We start from the raw sequence: 22,931 nt of genomic DNA, 5'->3' as shown, positions 1-22,931 counted from the left end.
ATGGACAAGTCCCAGGCAGACAGAGCTGAGTTGGTCACCCTAGTGCTGGTTGGTGGGTAGGGGTGGGGGGGCTACACCAAGTACTGGAAATGGGCAATTTTTCTAAAAGGAAAGAGTATGACAGACATGTTAGGCATCACTTGTAAGCACCTAGATACAAAGTGCTGAGCCCTAGGATCCAATAAGGGATCAGTAAAACTAAGTTATGTTGACATATCTCATTTCCTAACGGGCTGCTGTATAACTGGATTTCAACAAGGCCTCTCAGCATATCCTTGTCCACACACACACACACACACACACAAAAAGACAAAATTAGTTATTTCCATGGAGGTTGATATGACGTTACCCTGATGTTTTGACAAATGACAACCTGGAAGAGGCTTTCAGTGGCAAAACATAAGAGTTGGCCTTCACCTTTTTGGCCAGCACTTTTATTCACCGTTTGGATGAAAATCCTGATGTTTCAGCCAATACAGGGGTCAGATAACATCAAGTGGAGAAGCATAGACAAAATATTGGAGGATTGAGTGGGGGTCCCAAAACATCTTAACAGTCTGGACCATTGGACTGGATTGAATGAGAGGCAATTGAACAGGGATGAATATGAGCGCTTCATCCCAAAGTCCTAGTCCACTTCTTCCATGTCGAGAGACTAGTAGCAGTGCCATCAATAGAAATATGAGAGCTACCTCTGTAGTTCTGAATTTTGAGTAGCCACATTTTTAAAAAGTACAAAACAGGAACAAAAAAGACTGAGGTAAATTTTAATAATATATTTTATTATTTTAATATATTTTAACCACCATACTTAGAATACTATCATTTCAACATATAATCAAGATATAAAATTATTATTGAGATATCTCTTTTTTCACTGTCTCCAAAACCTAGTGCATATTTTATACTCGTAGCACCTCAGTTCGCACTAGCCACATTTTAAGTGCTCAGTGGCCACATGTGTCTACCGTATTGGAAATGCTGTGTTAGAGGGTTTGTATCGCACCCAGGTCTGTGACCAGACCGCCCGCAGTACGTCTGTCTGTCTGGCCACACTAATAGAGGCACCATGCCTACAGTTATACACTCACACATATTGATTTCTTTTAGTGAAGAGAGAACGGGTCTGGGCTCTTTGACATGAAAATCACTGTAGAAAGTGTCCTGGTGCCCATTGCCTGTGACCTCTATTCAACCCATGCCCGTGAGTCCTGGTACAGTTCCAGTGACTGAAAGACTAGAATGTTTTTCAAAGTGAACACTTACCAAACTGTGTCTTATTCACTACTTATCTCCTGGAGTCCTTGTATATGCCTTTTTGTTCAGGGTAGATGTCGTTACTGGAGCTAGAGTAACCAAACGCAGGTCCAGCTGCTTGCCGCTTCGAAAGCCAATACTCAAGAGGCATGTGCTGATGTAGAGGAAAGTGGTTTTATTCGGGTGCCAGTCACCTGGAAGATGAGGGACTATCGTCTCAAAGCTCACCTTAGCATCTCAGGCATACTGGCCAGTTTATATAGGGGAACCGTGGGAAGAGCGGAACTAAGGAATTTCTGGAGACATGCAGTTTCTCAACTCTTTTGTTGGGGGTTTCAGTGTTATCTCCATGTACATCATCATCATCATGTAATTTCATCGCTCCATCCGCAGTTTCGCTGCCGATATCTGGGAATAGGATTTGCAGGCGGTGTCTCTGCTGGTTCTGCTATGAGTCGCTGATGATTGCCCAGTTTCTTGCGGTCAGGGCCATTCCTTGGTTAAGCAGGAACTGCAGCTGCTGATGTCTATACTTATAAGGAAACTTTTTTTTTACCTTTTTTTTTAAATATATTTATTGATTATGCTATTACAGTTGTCCCATTTCCCCCCCCCACTCCACTCCATCCTGCCCACCCCCTCCCTCCCACATTCCCCCCTTATAGTTCATGTCCACGGGTCATACTTATAAGTTCTTTGGCTTCTACATTTCCTACACTATTTTTACCCTCCCCCTGTCTATTTTCCACCTATCATCTATGCTACTTATTCTCTGTACCTTTCCCCCCCTCTCCCCCTCCCACTCCCCTATTGAAACCCCTCCATATGATCTCCATCTCTATGGTTCTGTTCCTGTTCTAGTTGTTTGCCTAGTTTGCTCTTGTTTTTGTTTTAGGTGTGGTCGTTAATAACTGTGAGTTTGCTGTCATTTTTACTGTTCCTATTTTTGATCTTCTTTTTCTTAGGTAACTCCCTTTAACATTTCATATAATAAGGGCTTGGTGATGATGAACTTCTTTAACTTGACCTTATCTGAGAAGCACTTGATCTTCCCTTCCATTCTAAATGATAGCTTTGCTGGATACAGTAATCTTGGATGTAGGTCCTTGCGTTTAATCTTGGGTAACGTAATTATGATGTGCCTTGGTGTGTTCCCCCTTGGGTCCAGCTTCTTTGGGACTCTCTGAGCTTCCTGGACTTCCCGGAAGTCTATTTCCTTTGCCAGACTGGGGAAGTTCTCCTTCATTATTTGTTCAAATAAGTTTTCAATTTTTTGTTCTTCCTCTTCTCCTTCTGGCACCCTATAATTCGGATGTTGGAACGTTTCGAGATGTCCTGGAGGTTCCTAAGCCTCTCCTCATTTTTCCGAGTTCTTGTTTCTTCATTCTTTTCTGGTTGGATGTTTCTTTCTTCCTTCTGGTCCACACCGTTGATTTGAGTCCCAGTTTATAAGGAAACTTTTAATACATGAATCTTCTATGAGTTTGTTAGTACAGCCTATTCTATAATTACCATGTGATTTGTATATTATATTTACTTCAATCACTCTTACACGAGGGGCAGCTTTTTTCAAAGGATACAATAAAATCCTCATTCCATTCCTATTTCTAATAACAACCAATGTAACTTTTGAAGTTGGTTTTAAGTTCCTATATCCTGTTTCCTTTTCCCAAAACAGTGATTTCTGAGCACCAACACCCAAATAGGATTTAGGGATCTGGCAACCTAACCAACAGTGAATGCAGCTGAGGACCAGGAAGTAAGCATACATAAATGAGTAGCCAAAATGTGTCAGCAATGCACAAATGCTCAGGTTAAAACATGTCACCCTTTATTATTCACAGTTTGCAGGTGTCACAGAGATGGAGTCTGATCCCCACCCTGTAACACCCTTTCTGCTTAATTACATACCTCACCGGAATCACACTTTTCCTTTCAGGACTGAAGACACTATTACCATAGTTTGCCACATATAATGCGCACCCACATTTTGTGAGCATTATACACGGAATGATCATCCCCATCATTATACCCATGGTATGTAATCATTATACCCATGTATAATGCACATCCTTATTTTTCCCTAAAAATTTGGGCAAGAAGTGCTCATTATACATGGCAAAATACGGTGTCTCTTCTCCCACCATCACTGACTAAAATCCTTTTTCCAGTCTTTATTCTAAGTAAAATTCATGAAATCATAGCAGTTCAGAGTACGTGCTCTGGAGCAGACTGCTTGGGTTCAATTCCTGGTACCACTGCTTGTAATCTGCCAGGTGTATCTTGATTTCCTCAACTGTACATTGAGGATAACAGCCCCTATTCCACAGAAATGAGCTCACCCATATAAAGCACTTGAACAGACACTGGCCCATAGTAAGCACTCAACAGTTTTTTGAGTGAGCAAGAAGTTTTCCCAGTCCTTCACTTGAAAACTCTACAATATATAGAAGCTTCTAGCATGAAGGGAACTTACACATTGACGACTACAACCTCCCAAGCCCAGGACCCCGCGCTACAACATTCCTGGACAGATGGATAGCTGTAGACCACTTGGTGGGAGCTTGCTGCCTCAGGGACCAAGTCTCCATTTTTGGACAGTACTAATTTCTGAGGATGCAGCTGTGCCACAATGCAAAAAGCCTGGGCTTTGGGGCCTGATTTTATGATCTTCCCATCATCTCCATCACCCCCACCCTGCTACTATGATTCTCTTTATTACAAGAAAATCTGTGGAACTTTGATGGAAATCTTTCCACATTACAATGTGCTTCAGAGAAAGCACTTAGGATGAAGCTCAGAGTCAAACAATGAAAGAATATTCTTTTACAACTCATTAAATCATGGCAGCCTGGACCATGGATAAACAGGAGTGACAAAGCCTCACTAGCGTTCTTATTTGCAGCAGGAGTATTATCTCCATGGGGTCTTTCTAGCAAGAGGAGTAACTCCAGCTTCGTTTGTGACTGACTTGCAAAAATCTTGGAAAAGATTTTCCAAGATTTCGGGGATCAGCCAGTGCCAACCATGATCAAGAGCTCACCTGGGCTCAGGTATGTTAGGAAAATATTTACGATCATTGCAGTGAAATGCTCAAATAGAGCAACTCTATCACATATTCATTATGTAATAGGGTACATACATAATGAATATTAAACGTACAAAAAGCCCACTAAACTACGTATTTATGTGGTTTCATTTCATTTCTAAGGTACATTTTTCAGGATTTCAAATAAGCCTTTTAATTTTGTTCTTTTCCTTTACAAGTGAACAGTTAAACTATTCAAGTCCGAAGAGTGACTGAGGTTAAAGGTGTGATGCTTTTTACCTCATTCTTAACTTATTCATCCTTATCCTAAATGGATGAAATTCTCATTTTTTTCACCCTCTCATTTTTGCGAAACGGGCACAAAGCAATGAAAAAGCAGTGGCTGCTGCAGGGCCAAGGCGGAAGGCTGCTGGAACGACACTGGTGGCTGGAAGGCAGCTCCACACGCAGCGCAGTGGAAATCGGTCAGCAGCACTGAAACACTAGCCGAGGCCAAAGTCCAAAAGTAGAGGAAAAGTTGATTGTGATGTGACTGTAATGTAGAGAAGTGGAGGTTGCACCATCTGAAGTAGGTGCTGTGGGAGAGTCAAATGTCATTCGCAATTCTACTTTAAATTCATTTTCTAGAGCCAACGGTAATCCAAGTTCCGAACACAAACCAAAGGCTTTTTAATCAGCAGGTCAAGTGAGATCAGGTATGTGAAAGTGACTTCTAAACAGAAAAGCCCTTATCAGATTTTACTATTCTCAAATTAAATGAGGAAGTATACTTTCTCAAGGACAATGAGATCTCTGTGTAACCTTGATTCATCCACCCCAATTTTTATTCTGTTTTTTCAGGCTCCCTTCTAGAGGACTGGCACAGGGACAGGGTTTTTCCAGGTTTGGGCATCCATCTTACTTGATGGGAAGACAGCCCAACTCACAGGCACCAAGGAGAGAAACCGGCAAATGAAGGGAAAACGACCAAAATGGAGACGGAAAAGACAACAGTGTAGTTAAACCAACAAGAAACAGGAGTCAAGAAAAATTAACAACAAAATGTATTTAAAAACAGACTTCTCCAGTTGGTATTTTGAATGAAATAGCTACCGATTAACTCCAACCCCTTATGTCTCTTTTGCTCCTGAAGTCCTCTTGTAGCTTTAATTCTTGAAACTCAGGTGGCAGCACCAGACATTAAATTCCCAAAGGGAGAGGTATTATTAAACCTTTTGCTGGTCACGTTTCGGAACAAAAATGGACAAATTCCTAAGCCCTCTTATTCATTCCTGACGATCATTAGAAGAAAAAATTAAGCCAAACCTGCATATTGAAAACCAAAACAAACTCAAAAAAAAAATTCTTGCAGATAATAAATATCGCTGATTCACTTATTTTAAACAAAGTCCAACTTTATTCACTCTTAATATCCTTGCAGTCCATTGTATACCTTCTGCACTGATCCCTGTTTCAGTAGCTGTTTGATACCTGAAGAAAGAATGAAAAAATGATTCCATTAACAAAAATGTGACTTCCCTAGAGTATACAGAGCATGTTTCATGTGGAGGCTCGCAAAAGGCCTCATTGCAACCATGATCTGAATTAAACTAATAATCACCAACATCCAACTTCATCACATGGGGTTACCTCCATACATGCACACGTGTGTCCAAGACAATCTTGTCTCTCTCTCAAGCCCACATACCACACACATCCCATAAAACCCTATGAGAAAAGGCAATCAATGGAATGAAATCTTTTCAGCTGTCTTCCATTCCTTCTTTGTTCTCTTTCCAATTTTGACCTCTTTCACCTTCTTCCTTTTATTTAGGACCCACCAACAGGACGCTCCCCTCAACCAGCCATAGCACACATCACCCCCATGGCTCTAACCCTAAGGTACACCTCATCTCTCCCTGAACAGTTTGGTCTCTCTCTCATTTGTGGTGGTACATATGTTGTCATTTTACTGTTCATAGTTTTGATCTTCTTCTATTTCTTAGATAAGTACCTTTAACATTTCATATAATAAGGGCTTGGTGATGATAAACTCCTTTAACTTGACCTTATCTGGGAAGCACTTTATCTGCCCTTCCATTCTAAATGAAAGCTTTACTGGATAGAGTACTCTTGGATGAAGGTCCTTGTCTTCCATGATTTCAAATACTTCTTGCAAGCCCCTTCTTGCCTGTAAGGTTTCTTTTGAAAAATCAGCTAATAATCTATGGGCACTCTTTTGTAGGTAACTGTCTCTTGCTGCTTTTAAGATTCTCTCTTTATCTTTAAACTTGGGTAACTTAATGATGATGTGCCTTGGTGTGTTTCTCTTTGGATCGAACTTCTTTGGGACTCTCTGGGCTTCCTGGACTTCCTGGAAGTCTATTTCCTTTGCCAGAATGGGGAAGTTTTCCTTCATTATTTGTTCAAATAAGTTTCTATTTTCTTGCTCTTGTTCTTCTCCTTCTGATATCCCTATGATTTGGATCATAGGGATGATCCAAATGTTGGATCATTTAAAGTTGTCCCAGAGGTTCCTAAGCCTCTCTTCATTTTTTTGAATTCTTGTTTCTTCATTCTGTTCCAGTTGGATGTTTATTTCTTCCTTTTGTTACAAATCGTTGATCTGAATCCTGGTTTCCTTCCTGTCACTGTTGGTTCTCTGCATATTTTGCTTTATTTCACTTTGGGTATCTTTCATTTGCTCTTCCATTTTGCGACCAAGCTCAATCAGTTCTGTGAGCATTTTGATTACCAGGGTTTTGAACTCTCCATCAGATAGATTGGCTGTCTCCTCATCACTTAGCTCTCTTTCTGGAGTTTTGCTCTGTCCTTTCATCTGGGACATATTTCTTTGTCTTGGCGCACCTGTTATGTTGTAAGGGGGCAGGGCCTTAGGTATTCACCAGGGCTGGGCAACCCTCCTTGCTGCTCTGTGGCACTGTCTGTGGGGGAGGGGCCAGAGAGGGAACAATGCAGCTCATGTCCTCGGCTCTAGCACACTTTCCAACGAACTCTCAAGTGAGACTGGGAGTTTCTCCCACCGCAGCAACCCCTGCCATAGTCCACAGTCAGCTCTGAGTCTCAGTTTCCTGTTCAGCCAGCCCTGTCCACACAGTCCACCACCTTGCCGTGGGTTCTCTCTGTCCACCCATCTTTCAGGTCTGGTTGGTCTGGTGGACTGTTTTTTTAATTCCTTTGTTGTCAGAGTTCCATGCAGTTTGATTTTCTGCCACTTCTGGTTGTTTACTGTTTTTAGATTGGCTATTATCCTCCTTTTGGTTGTGCGAGGAAGCCAAGGGTTTCTGCCCACGCCTCCATCTTGGCCGCAACTCCACTCCCTGGGTTTCAAAGCCTGGCTTATACAGGCTTTTGTGACAGTGACAGAAGAATTTTTAATATTGCCTTTCCAAAAAGGCAAGTTCATCCCTAGTCTTGTGTTCACTAGTGTTAATGGTTGATGTCTGATGTCACTGGCGTGTTTTGTTTTTATTGCCTGTCTTCTTTAACCACCTGGTTCTCATACTCACACACATCAACCACATATACTCATACACATTATATCCCCTACCTTCTCTTGCTTCCTCTGTTAACTGTTCTTTCGGAAAATCCACATCAAAAGTGATTATCAAAGAGCCCTTGATGTTATTGTTGTCAAAGTTGGGGAGCCCTTCCCCTTTCTTCCATAGCTTTGCTCCTGGTCTGGTGATCTTATCCCGGGAAATACGGACCTAGAAAGCAAAAGGGAATGAACTGGAGCAGGACTGGTGCTCCCAAAGCACACCACCAGCTTCTAGTGAACACAGTACTCAAGAGATCACACTGCGTCTCAGAGGAGGCAGAAGGGATGAAGGGGAAAGGGAAACTCATTAGAACACTGGGAGCCAAAGAAAGAGAAGGCTTTCAAAAAGAAAAGGAAAACCAAACACATAAACAAGTGCAATAGTAAGGGCCGGCCAGTGGAGGCTGTAAGGACAAGACTGACAAAGGCTGTGCAATCAACTCTGAGTAGCTGAAATGCCCAGAAGTTCAGCAGAAGAGTAAGAAGAGGCAAAGACTAAGAAAGAAGTCCCCATGGCTGTAAGTGATTGAAGTGGCTGAAATAATTTTGAAACCACATACATAACTGCTTTTAAGAGGACAGGCAGGAAGCAGGAAAATTGGTTTGTTTACCTTGTGACCATCCAAGTGAGTAATATCCATATCAAAGCCCACCAGAGACTCAACTAGTGAGACTGTCACATTTGTGTATAAATCATCTCCTCTCCTTTCAAATATCGGGTGCCTGAAAACAGAACAAGGTAAAAACCATTAACTTCCATCCTTCTTTGGGAAGAGTTCAAATGTTTTTAGAACATTTTGAAAAAAACATAACATCACTCATTTAAACAATAAACATTTATTAAACATTCTTTTGTGTGTAGTATTAATCTATAAAGGTGTGTAACATTTATTAAAGCCTACTCTTGAGAAGCTTACAATCAGCAGAAGCCAAAGCAAGTAAATAAACCTACACATAATTAGATTATGGAAAAGAGAAAAAGACAACTTCTGGCAATGGGGGCTGGGGAGCCAGCATCAGGAACAGGTCTGGAGAGGTTTCCAGAGCTGGGCTCCCAAGGCAGGTCAACTCTAGAAATGCAGATAAGGTGGGCACAGGGGGAGGATGAGGATAGGGTGAGAGGGCATTATGGAAAAGGCAGACTTGAGAAGGTACCAGGTTTAGTACATGGGAATAGTACATGTTCCAGTTTCTCTGGGAAGCAATGAGAAAGACAAGGAAGAAAAAACCGGGAAAAGATCGTGGAGATTAAACAGTACTGTGAGAGAAAAGTCTTAGGTGGTGGGGGCCCATTTCTCCATGTTTAGGTGGGAACCTTCTTTAAAAGAATCCTAACAAGCAAAGGTATCACCGGTTTCCAAACTGGTAACGAGAGAAATAATAAACAAGAAAGCCTGACTCCCAGGCAAAATTCTTATCTAAGCAGCACTTCATGCCGAAGAGAAGCTAACAAAGAGCTCTCTCTGCACAAAAGCGCGTGTTACATCAGGGAAGGCCCCTTCTGGGGAGAAGTCTACCATTCTTGCATGGTACCATATTGGCTCAGTTAAAATCTCAAGTCTCCCTGACTTCCCATTCTTGTTTCCTTCTCTTTAACAACTCCTTATTGTGTTATTAATTCTTTCCTTCTAACCTCTTTTGAATTTGTAGGTCCTGAGTAAACATATAATTAGGCTCAATCCTCAGCCCCAACTCACAATTTTCAGTATTGCTGTAGAGTTATAAGTAATTCTTAAGAGTATTAAGGACCTTAAACAGAGGAAAAAGTCTGGCAGTATCTCAGTGGCTACCCATATTTCTATAATCTGACTCATCTGAAAAGCAGGGGCTGAAGTGAAGGCCTCTAAAATTAGCTTACTTACTTGACAACTTTGATTCGGAACCGTAAGTCTCCTGGTTCTCCATCCACGTGAGGCTCACCTAGTCAGAAAAGATTAGAGCAGGCTGTGAGCCACACATGTCGAACACTGCACATCTATTTGGCAGTGGAGAGAATATTTTAAAATCCCTACCTAAGGTGCCAACTACCAAGTCTATCTGTGAGAGCAGGGTCTCTACCTGGTTATATAAAGTTTCACAAGATCAGCTACTCCGCAGGCACAGCAATAGATAACTTGACCTATTTCCTAAACACAGAATGATTCATTGATTTCTTGAACCTGAAGTCTTAAAGCTTTTTTTTCTTTTACAATTTTAAATGTAAAACCCCAAAGGTAAGGTCTCAGAGTCCCTTATTAATGCCAACTAGAGTTACATGTCTTCCTTCGTTGCTGAGTTGAAATTAATTCACTAAGGTCTGAACACCCTAAATTTTGATATAACTTAGGCTACTTGATAGAAGCTTTTAAACAGGATATTCAAAGGATAAACAGTAATGCTACTGCTAAGGGTGGCCAACCACGATGGTCAAAACAGGCTCTCTGTACCCCAAGGCTGACGGGAGTGTTGGAAACAGTATGTGCATTCACTGTGTGGCCATTAAGGATATGGGATGAGGTGAGGGTGGGAGGTACAAGCAAACAGAGAGCAGAAAATTGTAATAATAAAACATCAACATCAATATTTTACCTTCTCCAATAAAGGGGTACTCCATGCCATCTCTCACCCCAGGCTCTATTTCTACCTCCAGTGTTCGTTCTTCATTCACTAGTCTGGGATAGAGAGAATGTAATATGAAAAAAAAAGAGCAGAAAAGAAAATACAAACCAAATACAACTAAAGTTGTATCCATTCTATCAGAGCTTTTTCTTGGAAGACTATCCTATATCTCTAGTTGACAAAGCTATCTGATACCCACAGACATCTTCTACGTGCCGAAACAGGACAAAGTCACTATATAACATACACTCATTCAACTGCTGCCTCCAAAAATACCCGCCGTAGAATGATTACTTTGAACTGTGTGATGCATAACAGAGGAAATTGCTCGCACTAACATATATTTGCACCTGGAAGCGCAGGGAGAGTTTATCCTATATGATTTTTTTTCCTGGTCTCACAAATAGCTGATCAAATTTTGGTATACATAGTTAAAGGTTCAAGTAAATAGTTGTATTTGTAAAACAATTAGCAAACAGTACTTCTCTAATCTGAAATGTTAGCTGGACATATAACATTGCTCTAATATTCCAAGTAAGAAAAATGAAACATCAAACATTTATCAGGTATATTCAGAAATACAGACCACCGCATATTAGTTCAGAAACATAAAGGGAGATATTTAGAAGAAATACCCTTGGAAAAAAATAAGATGTACATTTCTTTGTTCTATCCTTTGGCAGAACATGAAAAAGAGAAGAGTGAGGGGAGGGAGGGAAAAAAAAATCTAGGAATGGACCATTAGCATTTTATTAGACAAATGAGATGATTAAAGTGCCTTTTGGTAGAACAATTATCACTTACTTGACATTGGGGCACTCATCGCAGACCACCTCCTGGGTCATCTGGAAGCGCCCTGGGCCCAGCTGGGTGGTCCGCATCTCTTGCCGACAGTTGCATTTTCGTTTGCCAGGAGCCTGCCTTGCCACAGGTTTGTTTCTAACTACCTAAGAAGCGCATAAACAATGTCAGCTTCCCTCTCAGGTAAAGCAGCCTTTGGCTTCCTCAACTGACCAGGGCTCTGCACACATGCCAGAGCTGGAACTTCCCCTTCTCTGGTAAGCTATCCCTCAGGAAGCCCTGAGCTGAGAGAAGTACTTACGGAGTTGCAAATAGCCCCCAAACAGTCATAAAACAGATGTTTAAATGACTCAGAATCTAAAGTTGGAGAAGAGAGAGGGGAATAAGAAAGGACAGAAAAATGTGTACTATCTCAGCATTTCTAAGTCACAATTAAGTACTACTGATTTAAAGTAGTTCACAGAGTTACTATCTTTTGGAAATCTGAGCTGTGTTGTGCATAACCCCTGAAGAAAAACCACAGCCTTTAAGAGCTGGCACGTGGCTGCCTCCCAAACATTAGCTCTGATTAACCTAATGAGAACAATTCCCTGTTTCAGGCAACTCAGTCTGGGACTGCTTCCAGTGCTACCTCAGTTCAGACAGTTTAGCCCATAGGAAGACATACAACAATCATCTCTTTGTAGATGACTGCAATCAAACATTCTGATCCCTCTAAGCATGTGAAAATTAATATGTATGGAGAAATGTATTCTTGCTTTTATCCGTTTAATTAGTGAAACACCTAATCACAAAGCACAGGCTCACACAGCAGCACGACATGAAGGCTTGAAGACAAACCCCTGAAAGCCTACCTCCCAACCTATGAAAGCCTAGAACAGAAAAAATGACAACAGTGATCAGAGCAATACTTTATAGCATGTACCATGTGCCAAGCAATGGTCTAATCGCTTTTACATATATGGACTCATTTAATCCCAACAGTGACCTTATGAGGTAGATACTGTTATTATTTCCATTTTACAGAGGGAGTAATGGAAGTCCACAAAGTTCAGTGACATGACCAAGGTCACATAACTGACATATGGCGGAGCCAGGATTCTAAGCCAGGCAGTCTAGCTCCACTGTCCATGTTTTTAACCACTATGTTCTCTCAAAGTATTTTTTTCTTAAAAAAAGTAATTTACTATTGGTTCATATAAATGGCAAGGTAAGTTACATCCTTGACAATAATTAGATTAGAAAGAATCTGTTTAAAACCACACTAACTGCAAAAAGTGAGGAATACCGAGTACTGGCAATGACTGCAGGCAACAGGTCTGGGGGGAACATGGGAGTTAAGTAGGTTCGCTGCTCTTCTCCCACCTGAACCACCTATCCTGTTCTTGAAGGAGAGATGGCTCACATACTTTAAATGCCTTTTTCTCCCACTCCTCAGACTGAACAACAGTATGACAAGCCAGTTGCATCTTCTGTAATTGTCTAGTCCTCTTCTTTCAACTATTCTGACCAAAAGCCACAACTAAGAAGAAATTGCTTCTTGTTGAGATGGCTCATATGCTTAGGCCACTATTTCCTCCAAAATCCTGGCAAAATTATAAGAAAATATGAATACCTGGAAACAATGATGATAACACAAAATGTGTAAGAAAACTCCAGAGACAGAAGGGTGTCCTGAACTGGGGTGTACGGGGCAACAGGAGCTAGCAGGAGCAGTGAGGATGTTGGAAAAAAGCAGCTGAAGTTCTGCCATGGCCTCGTTCCTGAAATGCCTCAGGACAGGCACCATCTGGCCCCCTCCCCAGAAAACAATAGACCCCAGATGGCAAACAAAAACTCCAAGAAAACAAAACACAGAGAAAACCACTAGGTAAGGGCTTGCCCTCTGTGTTCTGTAAGGGAAGAGAGGGGTTGATCCCCACAGGGGCCATATGAGCTCAAACAGCTAAGGGACCTGAGGACTCCAGCTACCTTCCCCAAAGGTAACAAGCTGGGTTGCACATGTCTTTTGAGCAAATCTAGTTGAGAAGACAGTCTAAGAAATTAATACTACAGGGATAAGGGAAGACATTAGCAAAATGAAATAGAGTAAGAAATAATTCACCTTTAACTGGAACATAAGCAATAGAAGAAAAAAGCAAACAAAATATAACCAGAGACATTGAAGTTAAGAACAATCTAACAATAGCCAGGGCGGGGGTGGGGGGTGGGGGCGGGGATAGTGGGAAGAGGGTATTACAGGAACTACTATAAAGGACACATGGACAAAACCAAGGGGGAGGGTGGAGAGGGGGGAGGGAGGTGGGTTCACCTGGGGTGGGGTAGAGGGATGGGGAGAAAAGGCATACAACTGTAATTGCATAACAATAAAAAAAATTAAAAAAAAAAAAAAAGAAATAATTCAAGAATCAAGTAGAAACACTACATATAAAAATATGAGCTGACTGAGGATTGAAGTAGTGAGCTGGGAAACCATGAAGCACTCTCCTAGAAGGAAGCTGGGGAGGATAAAAATGTTTTTAATATTTAAAAGAAAGTTAAGAGCTGACAGAAGTAGAAGTGCCAATGGTTTAAATATCTGAAAATATAGTAGAGATAAATTTTCCAGAATTAACAAAAATTAATAACCACAAATTAAAATATTCCAATGTTTTAGTAGAAAATATGGGTGAACTGCTTTCTGATTTTAGAGCAGAGAAGTTCTTAAACAAGACACAAACACTAACCATAAAAGAAAACACTGATAAATTTACCACATTAAAGTGAATTATTTATATTCATTTAAATAAATCTTCAATATAATGAAAAGACAGGTTACAAACTGATAGGATACATTTGTATTACATGCAACCAACAAAGGATTAGTAGTAAGAATAAACTTTTCTTAGAAATAAGTTAAGAACAGGTCAGAAGAAAAATGAGCAAAAGACATGAAAGAACATTTCACAAACAGGAAACAAATATGGCCAATAACATGAAGATGCTTATCCTAATTATTAATCAAAAAATGCAAATTAAGACCACAATCAGATAACACTGTATACCCATTTAATGGGTAAAAACTGAGAAGTCTAGTAATTCAAAGTACTGGGGAGGCAGGCAGATCTATAGAATCTTTTATAAATTGTAGGTGGAAATCCTGGTACCAATCAATGAGGATACAATGTGGTTTTATCTTGTACAAATGAATGCTGGCTCATATTATCCAGCAATTCCACTCTTATATGTGAACCCAAGAGGAATTTTTGCTCATATGTACCTGGGTATATATACAGAAATGTTCATAAAAGCACTGTTTGAAATCGAAAAAAACTGGAAATAACCTATTTGCGTATTGATAACATTGTGGTCACAGTGAAATTCTACTCAGTAGAACTACAGCTATAAGCAACAACATGGATAAAAAGCCAGTTCCAGAAGATAATGTACAGTATGACACCATTTTTACAAAGTCAAAAGCAATGACGACAAATGACATAGTAATCATATATTCACATATATAATACAACAAGCAAGAATGGGAAAGGAATAATAAAGACAAAATCCAGGTTAGTAGCTGCCTTTGAAGGGAGGCAGGGGAATGTACTAGGGAGCTGGCACATGAGTAGGTGTAAATGGTGGTACTGTCTCATTTAGTGCTTGGGCTGGGGGGTGAGTTCATGACGCAATGACAGTGTTTGATGAGCCAAGGACCATGAGTCATGCAACTCTACACATCTGCTCACTCTCCCGCCCCCTAAAAGACAGAGAAGATGCCCAGAAACCCTTTGTTTTCAGTCAAAAGAACAAGTTCTGGGAGTAATACGAACAGCTGTATTGTTTGAACTTACTTCCACAAAATTTCCTGCATACACTTCTTCCAAAGTGACTTCTAGATCTACAATAATATCACTTCCTCTTGGAATATTTCTGTCTTGCTGACGAGGGGTTCCTCCAAACATGAAACCAAAATCTCCAAAGAAGCTGTAGATAAATGTAAAATCAACAGGAAAAGAAATCAGAGTTCATGTCTTGCAATTATTTAGTTTTCTTCACATTCATAAAATATTGTGTCTTACCAACATATTGTACAAAACTGAAAAAACACTTTTAATACGTTGGAGTCACATATCATACACAATTTTTAATTTATACAATATCAACTATACTGCCTCCACCACAAACAAATTTCTTATTGTCCAGATATATAGTACCATGCATATATATAGTATACCAGTTAATTCAAAACCAGGCTTAATGAATGAAATGATGTTTCAATATTGAGAAATATCAATAGCTAATGGGCTTACTGAGAAAGGGTACAGTGTATATAAACCATGGTATGCTGAACCTAACGGTCATTTTGAACATTTGCAACGTTCACTTTATATGCTTTTTAGACTAACTTTTGTGAGAACTGCTGCTCTGTACAAACACCTTGGGTACATAATTAAATAAACTAAATAAGCATCAGCCTCAGTAAAATTCTAAGCCTTAAGGAGAAAAAAGTTCTGGTCTCTGCAAAATCAAAATTAATTTTTGTAAGTACCAGAAGGATCTCTTAGAGAGTAATACAAACAGGGACCTCCAACTATGCAGGTGTTCTAACCTTAATGTTAATTGTTGGTGTTATTAAGCCTCAGATGCTAGCATAGTGATGATGACAACTATGTAACTTCCCTGCCAACCAATCTTGGTGAATAGATTCCCTGAATCTTAAATAAAAGCAGAGAGGGAGGATGTGCAAGTACAAACAAGGTTCTTTTCTGTTTTGGCCTCCCTGGGGATCACTTCTTAACAGTGAAGGGGGGCAGGACACGCCCTAGCAGGCTAAACCCAAATCAACCCTCGGGAAGAAAAGGACTTCCTATCATATTACTCACACATCTCCACAAGTCCTGAAAATCTACTGTCGCCCCCGAACACTGCTGTATGCGACAGTGACTCTTAACTTCTTTTGGAGAAGGGTTCACAAAATCCTTTGAGAATCTGAAGAAAGTCAAATCCCTTCTCCCAATAGAAATGCATATTCAAACATTATTTTGTTTATAACTTTTTTAAAATAAGGTTTTATTTATCTTTAGAGAGAGGGGAAGGGAAGGAGAGAGGCAGAGAAACAGTAATGGGTGATTGCCTCTCGCGTGCCCTCTGCTGGGGACCTGGCCTGTAACTCAGGCATGTGCCCTGACTGGGAATTGAACTGGTGACCCTTTGGTTTCCAGGCAGCACCCAATCCACTGAGCCACACCAGCCAGGGCTATTTTGTTTATAACTTGACTTGAACCCTAAATTAAGCTCTCCTAATATAGGGCGTTACTAGAACATACGAACATTTAAGCGCTCAACAAAGAGGGGTTCCCAGAGTGGGAAGAAAAGGTGTTTACTATTCCAGCCACTCAGCCCTTCCAGAAAGCTACCTCACACAGGAAATAAGAGCCTCTACCCTAATTCCTTTTCTGAACTCTGGTTACTGTAACCGTCGTTCTCGTGCTGACAGGATAAAAGAGAGGAAGTTCCAGATGTGGGAGCAGGAATCTCTCTCTCTCTGCTTACAAGAATAACTTTTCTCATTAAATGGTTTGCAAATGCTAAGATCGCGAGGAGATGAGGACGAACTAGTTTCCAACATGTATCTCCCCTGCAACATTGTCAAGGTTCCTTTGACTGATACAGGTGGCTAGACTAACAGCCTTCAGTGCTGCCTGTCTTTTCTGGAGCTTTGTGAAAATGGAAGAGTACATTCCCGCAGGGAAGATGGTAATCGACCTTTTAGTCAAGGATCAGTGGGTTGCACTTTTCATCGAAAGCTTCTGAACAAGGGAGCAAGGATAATTCCTCAATAATCACTAAATGATGCATTGTTAGGCGCTACTGCTTTGCAGATGAGTAAATTACATACTGTGAAAAAATGTCTCCATGGGAGCTCTGATGACCATCTTTTAATCCCTCTTCACCGTAAGTATCATATTGTTTCCGCTTCTCACTATCTGACAGAACCTGGGGACAAAAAAGATCATGAGTTGGTAATGCTCAGATAAGGTGCATTGACGTTTACGCTTTTTTTAAAATTCTGATACTATGTCTAAGATTTTAGTGAATGTAGTTTTCATTATGTGCGATATTAAGGCATGTTTATAAAGTTTCTTCTTTAGCAGACTAAATTCTTTGATGCACTGTTCATTTTATAATTTCCAGATTGCTCAATTGATGTTTTTCATTTAAATTTATCCAAACTCACCTAGTCCCACAAAAATCGAATGTGAGATTAACGATGTGGCTATGATTCAATGGTGAGGACAGTAACAGGAAAGAGGCGAGAAGAAATTGTCAGGTTTCCCTCCATGCAGTTAGCTACTCCAGTGCTCACACTACTGACCACTACGCTATATTCTCTCTCTAAACTATAAACAAGGATATGTCTGTGACAGACTGTCATTAGTGCCAGAAGCAGTAAATTAGGACAGCCTTAAAATTTCGCAGGCCTACACAGCCATACCATGCCCTCCTCCCCCAACATACATGTACTAGGATGCTGACAAATCAAGGGAATCAAATGATAGACCCTCCTTTTTCATTTTGGTGGGTATGTAGAAATCCACTTGTAAAAGAATGCTGTCTGCCATAAATACGTTTAAGTTCACAATCTCCTATGTTTGAACTGCAGAGTAAAATGGGACACTGCTCTGCGAAGGTTGCTCAAGGTCAATTTCACAGCCTGAAAAGACTTTTTGAAATTTTAATGGCTTTCAAAACTACACACATAGTCAAAGGCATATATGCTTTCTCACTGGGCCCACTCCACACATAATACTAAAGAATGTAAAAACAAAATAAGCTTCCATACTCTTCATAAGTTTCCTTCCAAAAAAAAAAATCTTGTCTACTTAGACCAATCCGAAGTATATGAACACAGATACTTGTGAAAATTAAAGAAATGTATACTTTCCTTGATATTTTCAACTCCTCTTTAAACAGCAGACTGAAGGAGAAAGTTATGGCAAACCCATACCTGAGTTGACTCAGAAGAGAAATGGAAGTACATGGGGCTTGTTGACTCAGCAAAAGAAAGGGAAGATCTCATTGCCATATGACTCAAGGCCCAAATGATGTATAAGGGGCCCAGAAAACATTTATTAACATTTAAAATATATTTAGGAGAGTAAAAGTATTTGAATGTATGTGAAAATAAGCATTCTTCTTTCATAAAGATTTTATTTATTTATTTTCAGAGAGAGGGGAAGGGAAGGAGAAAGAGAGGGAAACATCAATGTGTGGTTGCCTTTCACATACCCCCTACTGGGGACCTGGCCCACAACCCAGGCATGTGCCCTGACTAGGAATCAAACCAGGTTCATAGGTCCACACTCAATCCACTGAGCTACACCAGCCAGGGCTTTGAAAATGAACATTCTTAAAAGCAAAGACAAATGGGTTAGTCCAGAAGTGACTATAGTATTTGACTAAAGAAACTATGACAGACCAGAAGAGGAAGGAATGTTTTCGTAAATATCCTCAAAAAAACAGTAGCTACTTTAGAAAAGCATAAGTGGGCAAGAGTTAATTTTTTAAAACAGCAAAAAAATACATTATCATGCAATTTGGATTTCCAATATTTCCACTTTCAAGTCCACTTCTCTGATCTTGTCTTTAAAAAAAAGAAATGAACCCTGCATTTGGATCTATAAGGAAGACCATTTCAAAACCCCAAAACAAAGACTACTTTTTAGTCAGTTTCTTTCTGGACATGAGAAGCTTCTATAATAACTCTCCCAAAACTACTTTTCAAGTCATCTATTATCATTCACTTCCTCCTTACTTTTCTTCTGTCTAAGGAATGCAATTTTATCCTATGTTCTTAGAAACTATTTTATTTCCAAAAGATTATTAGTTGATTGCCCAAGAACACACAGAGTGTTGACTAATTAAAATGCAATAATCCCAGCTCAGTAGAAAAGACAGATTTGTGTTCACTCTTCAACTTTACAGCTCTAATTTATCTAAGATACAAAAGCAATCAAGTGAATGACACAAAAACAAAAGAAAACAAACAACAGTAAAATTGAACTTGTGACTTAGAAAGGTTCTTAAGAGTTAAATAAATTGTAATCTCATAAATGAGCCTGCCTAGGTTATGGCTAAAGAACATGGTAGATTCTTTAAAGAGCTTGGTAAATTTATAGCAATAGCGTTCTTACGAAATATTTTTGGGTATTCAATTCCTAGCAAACAATGAGACTATTCATAGGAAATATAATGCAAAAATATGGAATCCATATTGTCAACAAGAAACAAAATGTTACATATAATGTAAGAGGGTCCACCAACTGTCTCAAGTTTGTGGGCCTGAGGTTAGAAATTTGGATCCCACAGAATCCCTGAAGGTGCCAAGAGAAAAAAGGGGGACCCCAGTAGTTCTAGGCTCCACCTAGGTATAAGTCTGTGTTTTAGTTCATTCACTTCTTTAATCAAGGAGGCCATGGGATCCCTTCCTTTGGGTTTTTTCCACTATTAATATTTTTCAGATTTGTTTCTAGCTTTCTCACTATATAGAAATTTGACTCAAATTCAGAAGTTTTAGCTCCACGACATTTGGAGTTCAATTATTTTCTGTGCCCTTTTAGAAAATGGAAATAAATGGTGACTAGAGTTGATAACACTGTACTATATAACTGAAATTGGCTAGAAAACAGAATTAAGATATCCTCACCAAAAAAAATGATACATACGTGAGGTGATGGATGTGTTAACTGGATGAGTGGATCCCTTTCACAATGTATATGTATACCAAATCATTATGATGAACACTCTAAAAATACTACAATTTTATTTGTCAGTAAAGCTAAACAAAAATAAAACCACAGATTTCTTTTTCTATTTCTAGAGGAAAGGTGAATTGGAACACATGTAAAACAGCTTCCTCCTAAATTAATAGATACAAAAATATCAGTAGCTTATTTGTAATATTTTTCCACCCTAGTGTTGAAAGGTTTTGTGTATAGCATGTTTTCAAATAGTAAATAATTTATTAAGCATTCAATAAGTATTCCTCAGTGTTGTTAAAACTGGAAAAGAAAAAGAAAACGGGAGTAAGACTCTGCCCAGCCCTACTGTATCTCACGGTGTCCTGGTGAAGAGTGAATGAGACGGCACACATGATAGTGGTCTGACTGCTAGAACACAGGGGGAAGGTTCAAACGATAGCTGTTTTGTTTGACCTGCATGAATATGGAATTTTAAAACTGAATCAGTTACCTGGATTTGTACTTCTCTTGAAATATTAAATGATCTGGCAACAGCATTTGCCCTTGTATATGGCCAAAACTGGATGGGGCCGAACAACAGCTGCTCCCTTGAAATAGGTCTAGAAGGCTTCAGTGTGTCACGGTCCTCATCAATCCCTATTGATCCCCAACATGGAAAGCATGATATCCACTGTCATGCTTTTACACCTGCCCTGAACGTTATTTGTCTGGTCCATACAGGCATGCAGATTTGCAATCCTTATTTAGATTTTGTTTCTGTTTTTGGCTCCCGCTCCCATACTGATTGACTGATGATTAATCTAATAACTAACCTATCAGTCTAACTTCCTTTCAATCATCTTTTTCAATATTACTCTTTAATAAAGCAAATGTTAATATGAAAAAGACAGGAAATGGCATCTATAAACATTAATGTACAATACAGCATCAAATATTACTTTTACTTTTATCTACTGTCTATTTTTAAAAAGAAATGGCCCGAAAGAAGAGAGTGCTTCCCCATGTTACAAAGTCTTTTCTGTAGCTCTAAGTTTTATCCATGCTTTATCCTTTTTCCTGACTCACCTCATAAGCAGCACCCAGATCCTGGAATTTCTCCTGTGCTTGTGGATCATCCGGATTCCGGTCAGGGTGAAGCTGCAGGGCTAGTTTCCTGTAGGCCTTTTTAATGTCCTTTATAGAGGCACTGCGAGGCACCCCCAAGATCTTATAGAAATCTCTCCTGAGGAGTGAGAAGGAAAGGATACTTCATGAAAGAGTTATATAATACATTTTTTAAAGTGAAAATTTTTTAAATTTTATTTTTGACTTTAGAGAGACAGGAAGGGAATGAGAAAGAGGGAGAGAAACATTGATGTGAGAGAGAGACATCCATCGGTTGCCTTCTGTACAGCCCCCAACCAGACTGAACCTGCACCCCAGGCAGATGCCCTGACTAGGAATTGAACCCATGACCTTTTGGTTTTCAGGACAATGCCCAACCAAGCCACACCAACTGGAGCTATAAAGCTACATTATTACTAATATTTAATATTTATACTGATATTTTGCTTCAACTCCTTAGTGTACTTATTGCTTTAAGTGTAAAAAGTACTAACAAAAACAATAAAGCATGACCTAGGAGAAGTTACATTTTTTTTTAAGGTAAGATGTTTTACAAGAAAAAATGACAAAGTTTAAGCATATATATGCAGAGGGGAAAAGCCTTTAAGAAAATAACAAGCACTTAAATTTCAAAGCTCCGCTAAGTGAGACTTTCTCTATTTAGAGAAATTAATTGTTAGAAACTAAGACCTTACTATTCCCCACATTCTAAAATATAAGCCTGGCATATCATATCCTGTGGTCACCAGGCCTATAGCATCTTAACGGCTAGAAGGATCCTCAAGAGTTCAGGTGGTTCTATTCCCTTCATACAGGAGACACATTATTATCCCCACATCATTAGACTCATGTTACAGATGTGAATTTAGGTGGTTCCTTCAAGGTCACATAATTCTTAAGTGTGGTGGGGTTGGGAGGACTAGAATCCTGGTCTGCTACCTGTTGGTGAAAGCTTTTCTGGTTCATAATACCATTCAGCTTCTCAAAATGTACCATGGAGAGACACAGGCATGACGACAGCTTAGGCTCAAAATCTCAAGAAGCTGTACAGGGGCTCTCCAAAGGGTCTGCCTTTTTTCCCTCAATTTAATTTCCTTCAGTTCCAGCAAGACTTCCCTACCTGTTCCGCTCAATTCCTCACTCAGCCTGGCACTAACCTACCTACTTTAATGTCAACTCCCCAATGGCTCGTTGCAGGCTTTTCTCCAGCTCAACAGTCCCCCTTACCCCCGCGTTGTGTTTGGCACTGCATCCAGATCCCACCCCTCCCGACAAATCTAGCTCTATAAGACTTCTGGCTCTAAGTAAGTCCCTGTCACTCGTGTCACCCATTGCTCTCCTCTCCACCCCAACAACCTGGCCCACACTACCCATTCCTCCGCCCCACCGTCTCACCATAGCAACGCCCCCTCCTCCTTCAGGCTCTCCCAGCCAAGACTGACTCAAGAGCCCCGTGCCGCACGGATGCCCGTTCCTCACCCGGCGATCACGGCCCCGATGAGGTACAGCAGCAACAGGCAGAAGGTGCCCAGGTTTTGCGGGGCCATGGTTTCTCTGTGCCAGCCCCTATGCCGGCCCCTGTCCCACACACTCCTCAATGTCTCCGCAGCTGCAGCCGCCGCGTCGGCTCTCCTGCCCACCCGGCCGTGAAAGGCAGCCGCGCGCCGGGGTCTTATACTGGGTCCGGAACGGCGCAAACTGGCCCCGTTCTCCTCCTGTCCACTTCCCGGGAGTCCCGTGTCCCGGAGAGAGAAGCCCCCTAGCAGATGAAAGCCAATCGCTGCTCGGGACATCACAGGCGGCCGGCTCCGCACAGCCAATCAGCGCAGTACACTTCACC

General features: G+C 40.4%; 1 protein-coding gene across 1 annotated transcript; it reads right to left on the bottom strand.

The window, feature by feature from the left end:
* Positions 1–5,326: 5,326 nt before the first annotated feature.
* On the bottom strand, positions 5,327–22,867 carry DNAJB11 (DnaJ heat shock protein family (Hsp40) member B11). Its single transcript, XM_024564515.4, has 10 exons — positions 22,571–22,867; positions 21,053–21,209; positions 17,125–17,222; positions 15,077–15,209; positions 11,250–11,392; positions 10,416–10,498; positions 9,710–9,767; positions 8,459–8,570; positions 7,857–8,016; positions 5,327–5,776 (listed from the first exon to the last, which is right to left on the bottom strand). Exons 1-10 carry the CDS (start codon positions 22,636–22,638, stop codon positions 5,712–5,714), a joined length of 1,077 nt encoding a protein of 358 aa, XP_024420283.2. The 5' UTR covers positions 22,639–22,867; the 3' UTR covers positions 5,327–5,711.
* Positions 22,868–22,931: the final 64 nt, after the last annotated feature.

Source organism: Desmodus rotundus, chromosome 2 (assembly GCF_022682495.2).
Source record: "Desmodus rotundus isolate HL8 chromosome 2, HLdesRot8A.1, whole genome shotgun sequence".
NCBI lineage: Eukaryota > Metazoa > Chordata > Mammalia > Chiroptera > Phyllostomidae > Desmodus > Desmodus rotundus.
This window is presented reverse-complemented; position numbering and strand designations above follow the sequence as displayed.